Source organism: Pholcus phalangioides, unplaced genomic scaffold, assembly GCF_987345545.1.
Source record: "Pholcus phalangioides strain wild (caught in Gottingen) unplaced genomic scaffold, Ppha-v1.0 ptg000008l_1, whole genome shotgun sequence".
Taxonomy (NCBI): Eukaryota; Metazoa; Arthropoda; class Arachnida; order Araneae; family Pholcidae; genus Pholcus; species Pholcus phalangioides.
Window position 1 is genome coordinate 55,203,279 of NW_028301601.1, and position 21,744 is coordinate 55,225,022.

The 21,744-nt window shown below is 34.2% G+C and overlaps 1 protein-coding gene across 6 annotated transcripts in view; it reads left to right on the top strand.

The window, feature by feature from the left end:
• Positions 1–21,744, top strand: part of LOC149084549 (oxysterol-binding protein-related protein 1-like) — a 72,622-nt gene that overhangs the window by 12,445 nt on the left and 38,433 nt on the right. For all 6 annotated transcript variants that reach the window (XM_089234966.1, XM_089234969.1, XM_089234964.1 and 3 more), the window contains exons 8-14: positions 2,263–2,375; positions 2,904–2,977; positions 4,452–4,515; positions 4,642–4,743; positions 5,942–6,067; positions 6,843–7,070; positions 7,916–8,099. In XM_089234966.1, the coding sequence (XP_089091092.1) occupies positions 2,263–2,375; positions 2,904–2,977; positions 4,452–4,515; positions 4,642–4,743; positions 5,942–6,067; positions 6,843–7,070; positions 7,916–8,099 (891 nt within the window). The remainder of the gene's footprint in view (positions 1–2,262; positions 2,376–2,903; positions 2,978–4,451; positions 4,516–4,641; positions 4,744–5,941; positions 6,068–6,842; positions 7,071–7,915; positions 8,100–21,744) is intronic.

Genomic DNA, 21,744 nt, shown 5'->3' on the forward strand with positions numbered 1-21,744 from the left:
AGAAAAAAAGCTGCTTCATTTCAAGATTTTGTGCATGGAAAAAATTGCAGGAAAAATGTAGGGAGTAGAACTTAGCTAAACTGCACTAAGTATTTTCAATGCATTACAATGTGGCACTATGGTTCCCCCTATTAAAAACAGCAATAATGTTTTGTATAAAGCCTTGAATTCTATGCCCTAATTGCTGATTCAAAATAATAATAGATGTTTTACCAACATAAATATCACACATTGGGCTTTCGACTTTACTTTATTTATTAAAGGGCACGGTAGCCTAGGTCAATAAGATACTCACCTAAAGTACCAAAGGATGTTTAGAATTGTCGTGAGTTCGATACCTGCTTCGTCCTTATCAGAAAACTTTTCTGACACAAGGATACAACAGAAACGGTGACATGACCACAGAAAAAAATTGCAAACGTAGGGAGTCCCCCCATTGAAAGGTTAGCGCACCAACCTCTCAATGAGTATAAATACAAGCCTGCCGTTTGGAATCGGCAATAAATAGTAGCTCCCAGTCTAATTAGCCCTCATGTGCAGAAAATTACAGTGGTGTGACAAAAATGATCAAATGATCATTTATTAAAATTTTGAGTTTGCTCGTTTTTTTACCAAAACTCATTAAATCTGTGTAAGAATAAAAAATGTTTAAACTACATATTGAGCAGCATCATGCAAGTCGGAAACACATCCACAAATTATGCAAGAAAAAATCTTGTCAATAGAATTTGTTTTTTATTTAGTTTATGCTGAATGGTCCTTCGGTTGCACATCCAGTAAATTGAGATACCTGCACAATATATGTGTTATACTGAGGTGCCACCACGCATTCACTTTAATGGAGGAGGGCTCATGAACAAAAATACTTTTCTCTACAAGAAAAATTTTAATCCATGAAGTTAATTTAGGCTCAATGACCTTTCATGTTACATAAACATAGATTTTCGTTGTTCAGATTTTTTGCTTGTAGTTTGTTTGTAGTTTATTTATTAATGCTTAATTAAATTTGAACTGTTGGAAGAAAAAAAGCAGTTAGGTGATGTGAAAATATATTTTCTAAATGATTTAACTAGATTTGTTTTAATTAATAAGCAGTCAGTTAATTTTAATAAAAAAATCCAATTTTTTTTGAAAATATCATGGTTTTTCATACCCTGCACCAATTATGAAGTCTGGATATTAAGATATACACTCGACGCTGGTTATAGTGGCCATTCCATTACAATCGTTATAACGACCTTCCCAATATAACATCGTTTTTGACAGGACAAAAAGGGTCATTATATCAAGCGTCAGCTGTATTTCTTTCTATATCTTGAACAGTGTTTTTCGAAATGTGCATTGGAGCTCCTAGGAACCAACCAAACATGCTGGGCAACCTTTGTCTGGAGCGTCATAGTGTACTGGTGATATTGATGCGTGCCTGTTTAATGTTTTGAACTGGTTCTTTGTTAGACTATTCCAGGGAGCCATGGGCACAAAAAGTTAGAACCACTGTCCACTATGAGAAAAGGTAATGGAAAGGGTTGTTGTAGATTTTTTTTAGAAAAGTCCACTCACATCTACATGTGCCATCTTTTATTTTTTTCTAAATATCTATTTTTATTCCAACCTCTCAGGAAAAGCTGAGGATAATGTGTGGCATCTGTAATAATTTTCTCTAAGAAATTCAAACGTTTTTCATCATATAAACAAAACATAAACAAAAATTACTGTACATAAAATGTGGCCATGGTAGCATGTCACCATATCATTATACAAAAAAAAATTGAGAAGATGTTGGGTGTAATCTGAACAATGTGCACAGCTAATGTGGATAATTTTCCTTTATGAGTTCACCAAATTTGGTTGCAAATTTTAAAACTTACAAACTAATGGGATAATTTTTATCTTGCTTCCCACGGTTTCTGAAACTATTTTTCAGAAATCCTGTAAATTGTGGATGAATTGCATGCATTACATCGAGATTGATTGCATATGAAATATGTGTATGAATATGTATGTAAAATTTTTCTAGGATAAATTAGTACATCATTCTTTTCCTTGGATATTTACCAAATGAAGTTGATTACAACAGATCACTAAATAAAAAAAAGTTTTGCTCACATGTCTTAGTTGTTAAGTTAATAAATTATCAAGTTATTTATTTAAATGTTCACACTTTTGTTGAAGAATGACAGTACACTCATTTTAAAAGGTTGCAATGTATCAATGCAATTATCAAAGTTCTGAAATTATTGGAAGACTTCTTTTTTTTTAAAGGTCAGTTGGCCATAGACCTTGCTATCAACCCACAGATGAGACAAATCCTGGGTGTCAAGCCAATGAAGCAACTGAAAAAAAGTGCATCAAGGTTTGAAGGGTCTTTACTAAGAGTAAGGCATATTTGTTTGTATAATTTTTTGAAATTTGATTTCTTCATTGCTGTGAGATGTATATGGGAACCATAATATTTTCAGAAACTTTATTTTTTATTATAAAATTGTAGAGATTTTTGAAACACAGTGCTTTTATTTAAAAAATGTTTAAACAAAAAAGATATTGAGGTATGAGTGTCTCGACTTGTGAATAATGCAAGTTACATTAAAAAAAATCTTAAAAATACCTCAACTTGTGAGCAAATATTGGATTTAATTATTGAGTTGGAAATATATGAAAGAAAGCTCATTACCAGATACCATTTCATAAAGAGAGCTAATCAAAAAATCTAATTTTAACTTGATCATTGGTTATCACAAAAAAAAAAAAAGAATGCTTATAGGCATTGGAGACAAAAATAAACTTGGGAAAGTGAAATACAAGAATATTTAATATATCTTAAAAAATGTGTAGAGAAAAGAAAGTAACCAATTTTCATAGACTAATCTGATCAGTCATATTGATTCATGTTTTCAATGTTTCAGAAAAGTCGTTTTCTTGGTTGGAAAGAGGTATGGGTAGTACTTGAAAAAGGGGTCATGTCGACTTTTCTCACAAGGTATGTTAACTGAACTTGAATAATTTTTCATTCCTTCTCTGCTGTCAGAAATTTTATTTTATCTAGTTCAGGGGTTCACAACTTTATGTATTTTTCAGGCAACTGGTGTACTTATTGTGTTGAGTGGATTGAATCGTGTCTATTTGACATATTGACAGGGCCTGCTTTTCATAAGTTTGAGCAGTGGCTATAAATGTGGATTTTTGCCCCCCCCCCCCTGTGTGTAGCATTCTTTGACACATAGTTACTCACATTATTATTACATAACAACTATGGAAAAATTACTATCATAATAAATTTTGAAGTATGCTATGTCATTTTTTTACTTTGCACCTTCGTCAGGGTCTTTAGGTTAAAATTTCAACAAGATGAGAAAGGAAGTTCTGAACCATCACATTGTATGTCCTGACTCTCAAATGATGACAATTTTTCCATATGGAAGGCACTCTACGCATTCATGGATATCATTTTTATTAGCAGCTTTTTTTCAGCTGAACTGCCTTCACTGCTTCAGACGTAAAAAAAAATTAGATGGTATTTTTATAGTAGGATCATAAAATAAGTGTACATACGATTCCACTTTCGGTAGTATTCTATGAATTTGAGGGAAAAGCCTAACACACAAAAATCAGCCAAATTTGTGGGCCCTGGGTACGTGTCCCATTTTTTCATGCAAGAAGCAAGCACTGCATATTGCATAGGTGCCAATGCTTCCGATTTACCTGGAAACCTTCTGGCTTTTTAGTCTAATTAAAATCTTCCGGTCTGAAACTAGATTCTTCCAAATTTTTTTATCTGTAAGGCAATCCCCTAAAAATCCTTAAATAGTGCTTCACAAAAATAAAAAATCCCCAAAGAAAATGCCTGAGTCCTTGCAATATCAAAGTGGCCATGTTTTCTCGAGAAAATATTACCAACTGTCACCAGATATGATACCAAAACTGAGCAAAATTTCCATTTATTGCTGAAATCTTAAAAAATCGCCAATGGGGGAAACTAAGTGCTACTGCTGCACATCACAATGAATCAGAATAAATTACACGAAAAAAAGAATAATAACATGACATATGTGCGATAAATATTCCTAGTCATAATAATCTGCTTGATTTCAGTGAAAAATAAAAAGTAATCTTCATAGAAAGTACGGAAAGAAATGGGACAATAAAAAAAAAAGGTCGGGAGGACCGAAATTACAGGGAAATATGGAAATGTCCCTACAAATGGATCATACACATGTATGGTCACGCTGACAAATACCAAATTTTCTCCTATTTGTGTTGCATATTTTCTTTGGCAGCAAAATGTTTTGTCATGGGCAAACCAGTTTTTTGAAATCTGGAAATTGGCATCTATGATATATTGATGTAAAAATAAGTAGATCATGGTATACGCTCCACTTTTCTCTTGCCTTTGTGATACAAGTGGATTTCATGGAAACTGGTTTTTTTTCACCAGTTTATTTTCTATTTTCCAGAGCAGATGCTTCAACTGGGACTCACAGGAAAGGCTATCACTATTTGGACGTAGCAGAAGTTCTGGTTGGTATAGCTTTCTGAAAAATTTATTTTTGTTATAAAACATGTGTTTTTGATCCAGTATAACAATGCTTAAGACAGATTAGTTGTGATCATCAGGATTTTGAATTATTTTTTCTGCTATTTTAGCTGGATGAAAATGATGAATGTACTTTCTGGATCAAGTTTTCAAGCAATCGAAGACAAAGATTTTGTGTACCAGTAGTTGCTCATCAGCAAGTTGACCGACAGGTTGGATATTCAAGAATTATTTTCCTTATCAAGTTTTAAAAAAGTTTGTTTTGAAGGAAAATTAAAGGTTTTAAATTTTTTTGCATGGTTTTGTAATAATTCATACAGCATGCATGCCTCAAGTCATTCAAAGTGCCAAACCTATTCCTATAGAGTAAACTAATTCTGATCCATTTATGTTAGTTGAATTTTTGGTCATCTTATTGGGATCGCTAACAAGACAAGACACTTGTTGGTTGAGGTACTTGGTTCTTAAGGGGGGATATTGGGGGTGTGAGGAGTTGGCTCATATGAGATATTCTAAGTATATCAAAATTGTATGAAGAGATGGTATTTTTTTTTTTCGGTCTGAAATATACAGAGAAATTGAATGTTCTGGATGTTATGCCGAAACTGATATTTGGAAAGAAAGTGATTTGTCTCCTCTGGGAATCGAATCCGGGTCCCCTCGCATACCAGTTTCGGTATAACATCCAGAAAATTCAAGGCCGAAAAAATTCCATCTCTTCATACAAAAATGCCAACTAGGGCGAAAATTGCTGTAGTTAAGGGAGGCTGCTATGACTCCACTCAGCGCTTCACGCTACTAATGCGTGTTATAAGGAATTGAAAAGTGTGATATCTCTGGTGTATTGGTTAGCACACTTGCCCGGTATGCAAGGGGACCTGGGTTTGATTCCCGGAGGACACAAATCACTTTTCTTTCCAAATATCAGTTTCAGCATAACATCCAGAAAATTCAATTTCTCAGTATATATCAAAATTATTGGCTATCTTATTGAGTACATTGAACTTAGAGGGATGCATATTTTTTGGCTTGCACTACATTTGACCCAGAACTCCAAAATACACTTTTCACTTAAACAAGTAAACACTGGGTCGGGGGTTCTCAATCTTTTTTTCACCTGTGACATTGCATTCCCTAATAAACGCTTATCAGTGGTTCCCCAAAGCAGTTTAACAAAAAATCACTTTGAAGAACTTTGTTCGAGCCGCCTCTCCGTGATGCCCACGACCAAGGTTGGCAGCACACAGTTTGAGAACCCCTGCACTGGGTGATTGTGATTGTTGTGAAATCTTGATGTTGAAAAAAAAATTTTGTAGATCACTATAAACATAAACGCATTATAGAATAGGATTGTGTAGAAGTGATGTGTGTATTATCACTCATCTATATATAATGTTATATTTTGTGTAGAAATGGATAAATGCTATAAATGAGCACATAGAGTTCAGTGCACATTATCTGAAGCAAGAACTGGTAGAATCAGACACCGAAGATGACACGGCTATCCCCTTAGGTACAATGCAAGATAAATTACAGGTAAAGATTCATAAAGCATGCATTAAAACATATCGTTTCTCTGCAGGTATGAGGTTCTCTAGGTAAAGAGTTTTGGTTTCTCCACTTCATAGAATAGCATTTCAAAAAGATGAGCAAAAGACAAATGAAAAAGAATTTTTGAGACCCTCCAAAATACACTTAAGATAGGTTTACCAAAAACAAATAATAACACAATATTTTTTTTGCTTTGGCTAAATAAAAAGTTTTTTGTAAGAAAAATTGACGTAAGTGTTATTTTCATTTATAATACACAATTGAAGGATTTTTGATACCTTGAAGTGCTTCTGAAAATCTATAACATTCTTCGAATGTGGACTTATGGTTCAAGTGTTTTTAATTTGCATGTTTTCTAGTTCAAGTTAAAAAAACTATACTGTTAAAATCAATTTAGAAAAATTGTGTATTTATCAGATACTTCCAGTTGCATTTTATTGCAGCTAAAAGAAGCATAAAATTACCAAATGCATAGTTTTCTGCTTTTCTTCAACTGTGTTGCATGAACCACATCAAGTCAACTCAGACGAGCATTGATTTCTAGAATTTCTATCACAAGTGCTAGAAATTCTTGAATAGACATGTGAGAAGTAGTTTGAAATGATAAACAAAAAATAGAGCAGCAGATGCTAATGATGGGGAGGATTTTTCTGTGATTGTCCAAAAAAATGTGACTGGAGGTAACTGGTTATCAAATATTGACTTTTTATGAATCATATCAGTTTTGTTATTGATTATTATTTTTTTAATTTGTCACCAGACTGCACAGGCTCTGCAACAGTTGTTAGAAAAGCAAGTTGAGGTCGTGAAACCTCTTTGTGAGCACCTGAACGTTCACATTGTAATCAGCAACATGTCTTCCCATTCCCATTATGATGAAACCCTGTTGAAAAGTTTTCCTACACAGTTGGATAAACTAGTCAGCTTATCACATAAAATGTCCTCCAGTTTGTCACATTGCTTGAATGTCTTCTCGCAACAAGAAGAGGTGAATCCAATTTTTTTTCTTCAAAAAATCTTTTACTATGACTTTTTATACAGTTTAATCCTGTTATAACAAACTCCAAGAGACAAAAAAAATCACTTCGTTATAACAAAATTTTGTTATAAAGGAATTCCAGGTTTTTCATTATTGCTATGTAAACTTTCCTCAGGAATTATAAATGCATTTATTGAAATGATATTTTTGCTATAACGGTATTTGTTAAAACGGGATTGGACTGTATGTATGAGAACTGTGTGCTTTGTTTGAATATGTCATTGATTCATCTATTGAATTAACCACAGCATAATAAACTCTACACAGTAGTAATATGATTGACTGTGCAAGTCAACATTATCACTATGCTGGATTAATGACATAAGTGGAGAAAATCCTGTTGTAGGTAAATAGTTCTTGAATATATATAATATGAGTTTCAATGGTAATTTCACCGTGAAGTACAGTAAGCTCTCTATAATCTGGCATTTCCAGGCAGGCTTCCTGCAAGTGTGGAATGGGAAAACATGATTGTGTTTTATACTATTTAGATGGGGGTTTTTTTTCAGCTTCCAGTAATCTGGCATACTCTGGTTTGATACGTATCAGATTAGTGATAGTCTACTGTACATACCACTATGTGATAAGTTTTACATTTTTTCTGTGTAATGCTTTTGAGTCCAATGCTTATACAGAATATTGTTAGCTTCAATGAAATTGTTATTTTTATCTTTATGTTCAATTTTATTCATTACCTCTAACATAAGATGGTTGTTTTAAATTCATAATATTGGTTATTACATCTCTTTCAATATATTGAATAGAATTTTTTTCCTTTGCATAACTCAATTTAGCTCCGGCAGCTTCAGTGTCAGCAGCAACAAGAACAGATACGTGTGTGGCAAGATGCTTTACATGCTCTTGCTCAGGAACATCACCAACTGGAAAAATCACTTGTAACATCATTTCATTCGCCAACAGTATCTCCAGTTTTTCCAGAAACAGATTACGATGAGTTCTTTGATGCGTTTGAAGGAGGTGTGTTCTAAAACTTTATAATTTTTTTTGCTCCATAAAAATTTAAAATACAGTAAAACCCCTCTTAACGGTCACCCCTCTTTTGCGGCCAAACAATGATTTCCCCCTTGTATAATAAAAGTATGCATTTCAAACCTCTGATTAACTGTCTCCTCTCTTTTAGGGAAGAATTTTTTCGTCCCATCGGTGTCCACAAAAGAGAGGTTTTACTGTACGTACAGTCAATTCCCAATAAGTCAAATATCTTGTTTAAGTCAAAGTTTTCAAGCGCCCCAGAACTTTTGATATTATTTCAGGGTTAAAAAATTTTTCTTAATTCAAAGTTTTCTTGTGCAAGATGAATTCCAAAAAAATAATATTTTTCCTCCCATTGGGAAAATCGAGGAGTTGCACACACGATTCAATGAATTTCTTTCTCGCCCTTCCTATTTTCCAGTTTTCTAGGTAAACACTAATCAGTGATTATCAACATCACGTGCTTGTGAATCTTTTGTTGCACGTCTAGTCACATTGAAATCTTTTGCTCAGTTGCGACTGTATGCAGTGTTTAACCAATAATACAAATCTCGATTTTGTGTAGATTTTTCAAAAATATCTGAAGTTGAAAGTTCAAGATTTACTTGTAAGGTAAAGAAAAAGAACAAATTTTCAACGAAATGAAAAGAAATTCAAATCTCAAGAAAAAAATTGGAGATATCCCTTTGAATATACTGTATCAACAATTTTAAAACACAAGGACACTATTTTTTGCAGGCTCTCTTTAAATGGGAAAAGAACAAAACAATAAACAATTACAGCATTTTTTAATATTTGGTGGGGAATAAAATTCTTTGCCAGAAATTTATTGTTTGGAAAAAGGGATGATACAGAAAAAAAGCAAGAAAATCTTTTTGAAAGAAAGTCATAGAAGATTATTCCATGGTCACCAGACAAACAATACGGCCTTCTTGTGTGTCAGTGTGCATCTGGCAACCTTTTTTGCCCCTGCACTAGTCAATTTCCAGCTGGATTATCGAGGGGAATGTTCATAGTAGAAAGAGTATCCTACTGTTCTCGCACTTACAGTGGACAGAATTCATCGCAGTTGCAGTCCTGAAAGTGGCAAGATTGGATTTCCAGTGGGACCAAATGATGTGACAAATTTTAGATTCATGTCAGACATTTTCAACAGACATTTTACATGTCCCATATTACAACTAAAAGTTGTAAACAACAAACAAAATTTTGCATACTACTAGAACACACTTCAACGTTTCCAAAACAATCTGGATTATGCAAATTAGACTGTAACTACTACTACTACAGTTTATCTGGTGTTACCTATCATTTCCGGCAAGAACTTTGTTCCTTACCTTATATAAAAATATTACTTTAACTTTGATCATACATTTATAAAAGCATTGTGTATATGTTTAACTTAGAGGAGGAGGAAGAAAAAAGGAATTATATTTCACACCTCTAAAGTCGACTGTAAAACATATCGGACATACTGTACGGCCATGGTTTTTTTTTTTTTTTTTTCTTTTTTTTTTTTTTTTTTTTTTTGTTATTCACACTCAATAATTGAATATGATTCCATTAGAATAATTTTGTGTTCAGATGGCAAAATGTTTTGTCACTTTTCCCAAAAAAATGAGTTTTTTGCATTCCCAAGTCTCATTCGTTAAAATTTTGGAAGGTGTCAAAATTTTGTCATTCTTTTTCAGTTATGTGAAAACAATGGAGGCAAATTGTAAGTTAAAAAGCCACAGTATCGCATATTGGCAAAATATTATTTACAAATTCGCCATCATGAAAATTTAAAAAAGTGACCTAGTATTTTGCCATCGGAGCACAGAATTCATCCTGACTAATTTTTTATTAGTTGTTTGGTATTCTTCACTCTAGTGCTATTGTACTAAAAATCTCCCTCCCTTCTGAAATTTGAATTTCTGATGAGTCGAGCGCAAAATTTTTGTCTACTACTGCACATTTGACTAATCAAGATTTTGACCCTATTTAGGAAGTGTTCAAAGTGTACAGTATTTCATAAAGTACTTGACCTTGCTTTTGCACACTCATGAACAAGTTTTCAAGCTTTTTTTTTAATGGACTAGTTTAGTGTGATTCAAAACTACCGAAGTAAAATAAGTACAGTATGTGCACAATATTTTTTTTAAATCCTTTTTTTACATGAGGAATAAATAACCTAACTGATGTGATCAAATTAAATAAGGATATGGAAAATGTTTTACAGCAAACAGTGAAGTTATTGCACCGTAATTTACAGTTTAAAAGTTGCAAGATCATTTATACGAATTTGGGAGAAGTTACTCTTTGAGCTGACACAATAGGTACAGTCAGTGCTTGTTTTTATGAATTTGTACAAAATCAGTGGTTTGTAAATGGGAAATATCAGAGGACAGAGAACTAGTTCGTAAAGTTGAGTGTAGACTCTATCTATTTTCATTTTTTCTAAGATGTCAAAGAAAGTAAGTTGTTGAGATTCAAAGTTTTCAAATTTGAAAACTTAGTATGTTCTGTAATATATTTAAATTTGTGTATAAATTAGGAGTATAGTAAATACTATATACGAAGGTTTTGACGACAACTGGGTGTTGCGAAGATGATTTTTTTTGGAAAGAAAATTCAACTGCTTTTGTGGGGAATTGAACTTACTTCCTTTCATTTTCCGGGCTAACACCCTAGACCACCAGACTACAAAGTCAACGAATCTTCTCAATCTTTCCTTGGAGCTCGTGTGCTCTAAAAGAGACCATACATGGATGGCTGGACCTGACTCAGGCCAAGCTCACAACTGCTGATGCTGCCACCAGATGGCGAGTTATGAAAGGATGACGTCACTCTCCGCTATCATACGAAGGTTTAAACAACTGGCTGTCACGAAGATGAATTTGTTTGGAAAGAAATAATTCATCTTTGCAATAGCCAGTTGTTAAAACCTTTGTATGGTAGCAGAGAGTGATGCCATCCTTAAAATGTATTTAAACTATAATAACTGGAATAGAGGGTCTACTAGTTTAGAGAAACTCAGGTTAAATGAGGGAGGTTGAAATATATATGGCAAGAGACTAGTGTTTGTGTTCCTGTAGAGGCAGAGATGAATTTTCTTTCTAAAATCATCATCTCCATATATAACTAGTCATTTGAGAAATCTTGTATTAACAAGTGGAGAGAATATATTTCTCCACGTATATGTTGTCAACTGGCTGGTGACCATGTCATTCATAAGGTATTAGTTGATTGCTGCCGCCATTCATGTATAGAGCCATTCAACATATATATATGCTCCAAGGAGAAATATTCTATCTGTTTCCTTAGCCTAAGGGTAGAGGACTCATTCAGAAAAATGAGAGGCTGGGGTTCGAGTCCCTGTGGAGTCAGAGGTGAATTTTTTTATTAAAATCATCTCCAATTATAACCAGTGTTTCGGGAAATCTTGTAAGTGCAAAATTAGTTATGTGTACATTATATATTGAATTTTTTTAATGATCCATATTAGTCGTATAAAAATGTTATGTAATCCAGGCTCTGGTAATAGTTTGTGGAAAATGTAACTTTTACATGATCTACAAACAAATAGCGTAAGAACTTTGGGATAATTTTTTATGATAAAGTTATACAAGTTTTTTTAAATACAGTTGGACCCGCGTATAATGAAGTTGGGGGGAAAAAAACCAGCAAAATTATTTGTTATATGTAAACTTTCTTGTATTCGCACCCTCTTTATAAGCATAGATTAGTAATACGAAATTCATGAAAAATGGAAAAACATTTTAAGTGTAAAAATTCATAATATCTTTGATTGCTATAAGCTAGTCCAACTGTATCGCTTTTTCTTTCCTTTGTGAAAAAATTAAGACTCATGCTTATTTCAATCCTTATAGCCACCAAAAATGTTCAAGGTGTCGGCAAATTCTACATTTTTTTTAGATCATGGAATCAAACATTCGTGAAAATTTTCTTTCTCCTTTGTTAGTCCACAGTTTAAGGATAAACATATGAAAAAAAGTGACAAGAATTTTGTACAGATTGATTTCTAAACAAGATATTTTTTGGATAAAAGTCAGATGATGTGGCTGTGCTAGGTTATTGGGTACCCTTCCCCCCACCATGTGTGTGTTTTAGTTTTATTGAACAATTTTCAATGCATTTCATAGCATGAGCATGGAATGACATTTTGTACAGTTTCTTTTTTTGGGGGGGGGGGGGGGGAAATGCAACCAGGATTTCATTGGGAATTTAGATTAAATTGCATTGTTTTGTGGGGTGGGATTGGAACAGCAAGTAGTTAAATGAAAATTATGTATTAAATACACCAGGGCTTGACAAATCCCCAAAAAAATCTAGGTGTCAAAAAATTTTTACCGGAAGGAGAAGATCCACAATAATACTTTTGACTTTTTCAGGGCATGGCTCTGTTTATTCCAACAAATGATCAAGGAGTGTAAAAATACTTTAGTATCTCCATATGTTTTCATTAAACTCATTTAATCTATGCAAACTAATATGCTTAATATCTGACATTTCTTATAAATCAAAATATGTAGTCAAGAAAGGGCCGTAACTAGGATTTTTGCCACCTGGGGCAAATATTATTTTGGATTCCCCACAACTTTAAAATTTGATAATCCTATAATGTGTTCTTTGTTCCCACCTAAAACTGCCGCCCTTATTCATGTTAGCAGATATTCTGCTATAAATTCCAAACATTTTGGGCTGCTCTCAGCCTAAAATTTAGTAGCTACAGAAAGAAAATTTTAGGTGCTACCTAACACCAATTTTTTAGTTGCCATGGCACCTGGGATTTTTCCCGCCCTCCACATTATCCTGCATGCCATAAAACTCTCAGAGAAGCATTAGCTTTTCGAATGTTGGAATCTGGTCCATTCCCAGCCAGTCAGGAAAAGCTAGTTTTGATAATAATCACTAAATTCATTCAAAAGACCAATATCAATTTATATCAAGTACTGAATAAATAAGTGTCAGAATAAAAATCATGGTTTTTCATTGAAGCAAATGTTTTGTGCCCAGAAATTTCATAATGATAGAAATTGAGCATTTACTTTTCAGTATAATTTCATTATCATCATCCTAATAGGAAATCAGATGCTGTATTTTGTACATTGAAAAATTGTGCTGTCACTTTTGTATTAGAACATCATGCTTTGCTGTGTAATAATTTAATTTTATTCCAACAGATGATCAAGGAGTGTAAAAATACTTTGGTATCTGCATACATTTTAATTTAACTCATCTAATCTATGCAAACTAATATGCTCAATATCGGACATTTCTTATAAATTAAGATTTGCAGTCAAGACAGGACCGTAACTAGGATTTTTGCCGCCTGGGGCAAACATTATTTTGGCTCCCCCACAATTTTAAAATTTGATAATTCTGAACGTAGTTCTGTAAAATGCAATGGATTCATAGAGTTCAGATGTTTGAGAATTATTCAGAATCGTTGACTGAAATTTTCTGGCTTACCAGAAAGTACGGGTATTCACAACATGCTGGTTTCCCTCACTGTTTCCCAGCGTGGTGGCTAATACAGGCAAATATGGTAAATATTTAAGTAAAGCCTTCAGTTCAGTTAGTCATTCAAGACCTGCCACTTTCACTTTAAATATGGGAGACAGATAGCTATACTTCTCAAACATGAAACATGTTTGACTCAGACGTCATAAATACATAGGGCACACATGAGAAATCTTTCTACCATGCACCAATTCATTAGAAATTCTTCAGAGTGATGTTTGTGAGGCACATGTACAGTATTATAGTAATGGTTCAGTTTGCCACCTCTCAAAATGTTTTTTCCTCACTTGGAGCACATTTTATCCCATTGCTCTTGCCTAGGATGGCCAGAAGTTACAGTTTTTCACTTAAACTCACTGTCCCGGAAAAGGCTTTCAACGGTTTTTCCTTGCGCAATCAGATATCAAAGAAATAGAATTATTTTCAATATTTTTTAGGCAGAACTATTTAATTCTTAAATTTCAAACCAAACTATATGCATGCTTTTTAATTGAGAACAGTCTTGAGTAGGTTGTACGTGTACTGTCTCGAGGTATATACAGTGTTACAAAAGAGAAAGGAAAAAATTTTAACAATAACTATCAAGTGCTCTGTCAACTTGTAATGTATGGACAGCTCACAGGCTCGGTACCCCTGGTCCATAAGATATTCGCCTAAAGTACCAAGGGATGTTTAGAGGTGTCGCGAGTTCGATACCCGGTTCGTCCTTGTCAGAAAATTTCCTGACACGTGGGTATAACAGAAACGCCGTCATGACCACAGAAAAAGGTTGCTACCGCAGCGTCCCACACCGAGAGGTTAGCGTACCAATTTCTCGGTGAGTATGAAAAAGGCTGCTGCTCGGAATCGGCAATAAATTGTAGTTCTCGGTCTAGTTAGCCCTCGTGAGCAGAAAATGACCATGGGTGCAACTCAAATGATCAACTCATTAGATGGCGTTATAAGTTTCCATGCATATACTGTACAAATGTACTTCTACATGAATAGTGAAATCAATATTATTTTAGCTATTTCCAATCAAATTTTTAGTTATGTTAGATATTTTGGCCAGAATTCATTATTTCAATGGATCATCGCATCAATTGCCGGTACTGGGGGGGGGGGGATTTCTCTTACTCCAGAAACAAGTGAAATTTTCATTGTTGCCAAAGAAAAAAAAATTATTAAATCGAAGTATGAATGCAGAAATGTGTGTGTGTGACCGCAATGAAAAAGGCTTTTAGAATGGGATTCTAAAAGTGAATGATGATACGATGATGAATAAAATGATAATTAATGATGTAAAAATAGGATCGAGTGCTCGAGTCCCCCCCCCCCCAAGTGATGTAACGCTCACCCCACCCACCCCACCCCCCCTTTCATGGCGTACTCTCTTCGATCTCGTATTTATACGGGATGTCTGACTATCATTGCCTAATCCTGATGCTTTACTCGTTTTGTTGTTGTTGCCGCTTTGTAGAAGTATCGTGATGATATTTTCGTAGCACGTTGTAAATTGACAATTTCATACTGTAATGCCCGCCAAATATGTTTTGAAAATGTTCCTGATTTTATTAATGGCTTCTGTGTTATATCCCGGTTTTTAATGACGAATTCCGGGATTTGTCCCGGTTTCGCAGGCACCTCATCTGGCCATCTTACTCTTGCCACTTCCTGAAGCAAGACTGACTGGACATCCTCGTTTGTATGTGTATACCTGTGCTGTGTCAAGGCCTTCTCACTATCTTCTGAGTTGATTCAAAACATCCATTTCTTATGGTCACTCTGGTTATAAGAAAGAGTCAGAAATCATGTAGTGCATAATCAGATGGATTGAAGTCCCACCATGATGGTTTTAGGTGACAGAAATTGCATCAGAAGTGATGGGAAACATGTTGATGAACGGTTTTATTTTCGATTTATCCAGGAAAAAGTTTTTATGTTTTGTTGTTGATATCATGTATATGTATGTTGTTTTCATGGCAGTATCAAGGTTGATTCGCACTATAATGGAACATCAACATTAAGTCCAGCATCGGTAACTCGACAAATTTATTTGCTATTTACATTTTCCGTTCAGGACAAAACCGTCAATGTCTCAAAAGGCAAAAATATTTGCCTGTCTCGGCTTCAATCGATATCAGTCCAATCACATGTACTTCTCAGCATTTAAAAGAGTTAGCAATAATTGCATTAGTTTTGGATGAAGGTTATTGATTAATAGCCACACTAAAGAAAGACATAAGGAAGATTAACAGTTACAATCAGCTGTGTTCGTCCTCCATTATTCATTATTTTTTCAAATAGAAATAAGAAATCCTTAACAAATACAGCGGAACCCGTCAACGAATACATTCTAATCCTTAGCAATAGAGCTTGATTGTATTTCACCACCTATTAACGGACATTCCCCGTTAGCGGCCGAAATTTTCATTCCCATTGGTGTCCGTTATCTAGAGATTCCATTGTATATCATTTGAAAAGAGGTAATTAGGAATTTATTTACCAATATTTTGAACCGAGTGGCTGACGCTCACGCGAAGGTTACAAGTTCGCTTTACCAGAAACGCGCCGCACCTGCCAGCAACACGTCACGTCAAACTATTCTTTTCCGTTCTATTCTATTTTGACGAACTATTTTCGAAATTATTTCCATCCTAACAGTTCGTGATGTTGCATGTCTATACTAACGATACCATACAAATTGTATTGAACAATATTTTAACGTCACATTGACGTTCGTTATAGCATGAATCTGCCTTGAGAAAGCCAATTCTTACACAGATTATTTCAGTTCCTGGATTTTGTCACGAGCGCTGCTTTATTTCTGAAGTTTGAATTCCGTATCAGCGAAACAAGGTTTCAGTTCTGTTGTAAGAGCATTTATATCTCATGAATATCAGAAATTGGGTGAATGTATCGTGGTTAGCCATCCTTTTCTCTTCTACAATATTACTTGCTGACAACGAAGATCATGGTCCGTATCAAGGTTAGATGATAGTGCTGTTGATGATGATTTAGATCATCAAGCGTTCAATGACGTGGAAAACTGTATCAGTAAATACCTCGAGGGAGAGAAAAATAATAGTAATTTGTGAAAAAAAAAAAAAGGCTTGAATATTTTTTTCCAAATGGTCCGCAAAGCATTTACGGTGATAACAGGGATCGTGTTCCTTGTGCAAAGATGCTAGTCTTTGTTTATCCGTCACTATCATAATTTTTTTTTTGCTACAACATTGTTTTTTTTTTTTCATTATTACTGTTTTCCCTGTTAAGTGCAACGTTTCGTGAAATTTCTTCTCCTTCGATAACTTTCAACTCGGAGAAGGAAAAAAAAAAGAAAAAAAAAGCATTTCACAGTTTGGAAGTGGAGGTTTCGACATCGTTTCAAGTACGGAAAAAAACAGTTGTTTTGGATTTTTTTAATGTGTCTCCGTGTGTCGTGCTTGTGTATGTGTATTTCGTCCAAACTTTTGTGATTTGTACCAATCTTATTTAATTACACTTTTTCTGTTGTGAAATCGGGAAGTTATTAAAAAAAAATCCTTATGGTTTTGGGAATGCGATCAGAGACTGCTGAGAAAACCGAACCTTCTGGTATGTACGATTTTTCACATTTGCCTTTTTTCCCTTCCGTATTATTTATGGGTCTTTTGTGGAGCCCTGACTTTCACTTTTCTATCTGTCCTTGTCTTTGTGATTAGACTAAGCTCTTTATGTATGTTTATGTGTAAAAAAATGATAGGCAACGTGTTATCTAAGGCCCCTTTCACACGGAGCGGATGCGGATGCGGACGCGGATGCGGATGCGGAAGCGGGTCCGCATACCCTTTCACACGAGCACTGAAGATGCGGGTGTTTCGCCCGCATCTTTAGGTTGAAATTCGTGCATAAAAACTATTTTTTCGCAATTTTTGTAACTGTTTTTCTCCTTCACCCCTGATTCAGTGCCCATATGCAGCCTAGAGGTATTCTTTGGTGGTTTAGTCTAGAGCCACATAGAATATGGGAATAAAGATATCTTCATTCCGATCCTCACAAGTAGTCGATGGGAGAAAATGTCTTAAAATATTTTCAAAAGATTTTGAAAACAAATCTGTCTTTCCGGAAAAATATGAAAGAAAAATTCCAAAAACATCCAATATTCGAAAAATCCAATCCAAAAACATCAAAAACTAATATGTTCCTAAAAAAAAAATTCAGGAGATATCAAAGAATTTGCAAGTAGAAAAAAAGGGGAGGGGTGGGGACGTTCAAAATGTCTGTGCTTAGAAATATTCACATCACAATTCTGTCTTAGGCCTGGATTACAGTATAAAAGTTTTATAAAAGTTAGTTTATAAAACTTGAAAAATGCAACCGATAGGCCGATCAGTTAAGTTCGCTCGAATGTAACAGATGTGTTTATTGATTACATTTTTCAAGTTTTATAGTGTAATACCAGCCTTAGGCCGGGATTACACTATAAAAGTTTTATAAAAGCTCTTTGATAAAACGTGAAAAATTCAACCAATATTATCTTATTGGTTGAATTTTTTGAATGCAAAATGTGTGTGCGTGTGTGTGCACCGGTTGCATTTTCTGGAATGCAACCGATGCGCCTATTGGTTGAATTTTTCAACTTTCATAAAAGTTCTTTTATAAAACTTTATAGTATAATCCCGGCCGGATTACACTATAAAAATTTTATAACAATTATTTAAAAAAAAGCAACTAATAAATTTATCGGTTGCATTAGAGCAAATGCAACCGATAAATTTATTAGTTGCTTTTTTCAAGTTTTATAAAATAACTTTCATAAACCTTTTATAGTGAAATCCCATCCTTAGATTAGTCTCACTTCTGAAATATAAAATTTCATTTTTTAAGTTTATAGACTGAATATTGAGTAAAATAAACTTGTAGGTATCGGGGGAACCACCAAAAATATTCAAGTGCTAGGGTCTTCAAACGACTTAATCCGGCCCTGAGTGAACGTCGTACGTGGATAACGTTGTTTAATAAAAGTATTTTTTTTAAAGTTTAAAAAAATTAACTGATTAAAAATTTAAAAAAATAACAAATATTTAAAATAATATTTCAGATATTTATATTTTTAAATAATTTAAAAAATTTAAAAAGAAAAAAATTAAAATTTTTAAATTAAATTTAAAAGTTATTAAAGTATGTAGTCAATTAAATATTCGCAATGAACAGAACGGCTTATCATTTTTGTTCCGTCAGTGGCCCTTGTTGGCAGGTTTTATTGCATCCGCTCCGTGTGAAAGGGCCCTAAGGGCCCTTTCACACGGAGCGGATGCGGGTCCGGAAGAAGTTTTAACAATTGGAATATACTGCGCCTTTCAGACGAGCCGAAAAATCTCCGCACCTAGGAAATGTTCATGCGGGTCCGGACGTCGTCCGCATGTGTCAAAACCTAAGTGCGGGCTCCGCATCCGCACATAGAAGTTTTGACAATAGGTTTATTCGGGGCTATTCAGACGATGCGGATGCGGAGCGAATTCGTCCGCATCTTTGGGTACTTTTTGAAGGTGATTTTTCACGGAATTTTTTTTAATTATTTGCCATAATGATAAAATGACCATCATAAAACACCATATGATGGTCCCTGCTCATTAATATAATGTACCTACATACGTCTATCCCTTTGTTTCGTTCTGAGATTGAGATATAGCAACTTTAACTGCCTTTTGTCCATACTTTACAATTTTATACAATAAAACCTGCCAACAAGGGCCACTGACGGAACAAAAATGATAAGCCGTTCTGTTCATTGCGAATATTTAATTGACTACATACTTTAATAACTTTTAAATTTAATTTAAAAATTTTAATTTTTTTCTTTTTAAATTTTTTAAATTATTTAAAAATATAAATATCTGAAATATTATTTTAAATATTTGTTATTTTTTTAAATTTTTAATCAGTTAATTTTTTTAAACTTTAAAAAAAATACTTTTATTAAACAACGTTATCCACGTACGACGTTCACTCAGGGCCGGATTAAGTCGTTTGAAGACCCTAGCACTTGAATATTTTTGGTGGTTCCCCCGATACCTACAAGTTTATTTTACTCAATATTCAGTCTATAAACTTAAAAAATGAAATTTTATATTTCAGAAGTGAGACTAATCTAAGGATGGGATTTCACTATAAAAGGTTTATGAAAGTTATTTTATAAAACTTGAAAAAAGCAACTAATAAATTTATCGGTTGCATTTGCTCTAATGCAACCGATAAATTTATTAGTTGCTTTTTTTTAAATAATTGTTATAAAATTTTTATAGTGTAATCCGGCCGGGATTATACTATAAAGTTTTATAAAAGAACTTTTATGAAAGTTGAAAAATTCAACCAATAGGCGCATCGGTTGCATTCCAGAAAATGCAACCGGTGCACACACACGCACACACATTTTGCATTCAAAAAATTCAACCAATAAGATAATATTGGTTGAATTTTTCACGTTTTATCAAAGAGCTTTTATAAAACTTTTATAGTGTAATCCCGGCCTAAGGCTGGTATTACACTATAAAACTTGAAAAATGTAATCAATAAACACATCTGTTACATTCGAGCGAACTTAACTGATCGGCCTATCGGTTGCATTTTTCAAGTTTTATAAACTAACTTTTATAAAACTTTTATACTGTAATCCAGGCCTAAGACAGAATTGTGATGTGAATATTTCTAAGCACAGACATTTTGAACGTCCCCACCCCTCCCCTTTTTTTCTACTTGCAAATTCTTTGATATCTCCTGAATTTTTTTTTTAGGAACATATTAGTTTTTGATGTTTTTGGATTGGATTTTTCGAATATTGGATGTTTTTGGAATTTTTCTTTCATATTTTTCCGGAAAGACAGATTTGTTTTCAAAATCTTTTGAAAATATTTTAAGACATTTTCTCCCATCGACTACTTGTGAGGATCGGAATGAAGATATCTTTATTCCCATATTCTATGTGGCTCTAGACTAAACCACCAAAGAATACCTCTAGGCTGCATATGGGCACTGAATCAGGGGTGAAGGAGAAAAACAGTTACAAAAATTGCGAAAAAATAGTTTTTATGCACGAATTTCAACCTAAAGATGCGGGCGAAACACCCGCATCTTCAGTGCTCGTGTGAAAGGGTATGCGGACCCGCTTCCGCATCCGCGTCCGCATCCGCATCCGCTCCGTGTGAAAGGGGCCTAACACAAACGACGCTTTTTTTTTTTTTTTTTTTTCGAAATTGCAAAGCATACGGTGATACGCCAAATCCCTCTTTTCCGACATTTGCGGACACCAGAAGTTTTTATTTTTTTAAACTTTTAATTTTACATAACCAGTTCTTGTATGTGTGGATTTGTTTGAATGACGCTAGAGATTCTCAATATTGCGTCCATAAGAAAATGTAAGATTTATCTAGATACAGTCAATACTACATCGATGTTTTTTGAATGATAAAATCAGTATATTCTTAGTGGTTGTTGAATCTTACGCATTCAGTTTTGAGTTATTCAAGCGTTTGGTAAAATTGGAGGTGGGAGTTTTCTTTGCGTAGTTCTTAAAACCTTTACAACACTTCGATCGCAAACTTCAGTAAGGTGTTGTGTAAGGAAAGATTCCGGAGGGAGGGGGGGCCTCTGTGAGAAAAGAATTAACTCATTGTTTTTCCCACTGCTATATACTGAATATTATTTTGTTGAGACGTCCGTGACCTTTTCATTAACACAGGCGTGTCCGTCCCAGGACGGAGCGGATTTTTAACGGAAAAAAGAGTAAACACGGCTCCCTTCAGGCTCCCTTTGCTCCGGATACCATACCCTTCTGCCCTCCCTAAGTTGCGGCCCTGATTGTGCTGGATGACTATTTCGTTAGAGCCCCCCCCCCCGACTTTTTCAACTTAAATAAATGCTTTGTATATAAATGATATGAAAATATGTATCAGGAACTGCTGGTAATCGATGCTTAAAATAATCTCCTGCTACTTCCATGCCCACTTGAGTGTGTGTGTGTGTTTTTTTTTCAAATTCTGGATATTTTCTCATTGTGTTGACGTTAATGGCTTGAATCTTCTGGCTTATTGTCTTTGAGCTGTTCAAATTTTTTTTTTTTTTTGGTGTTTTTTTATTTTTGCCC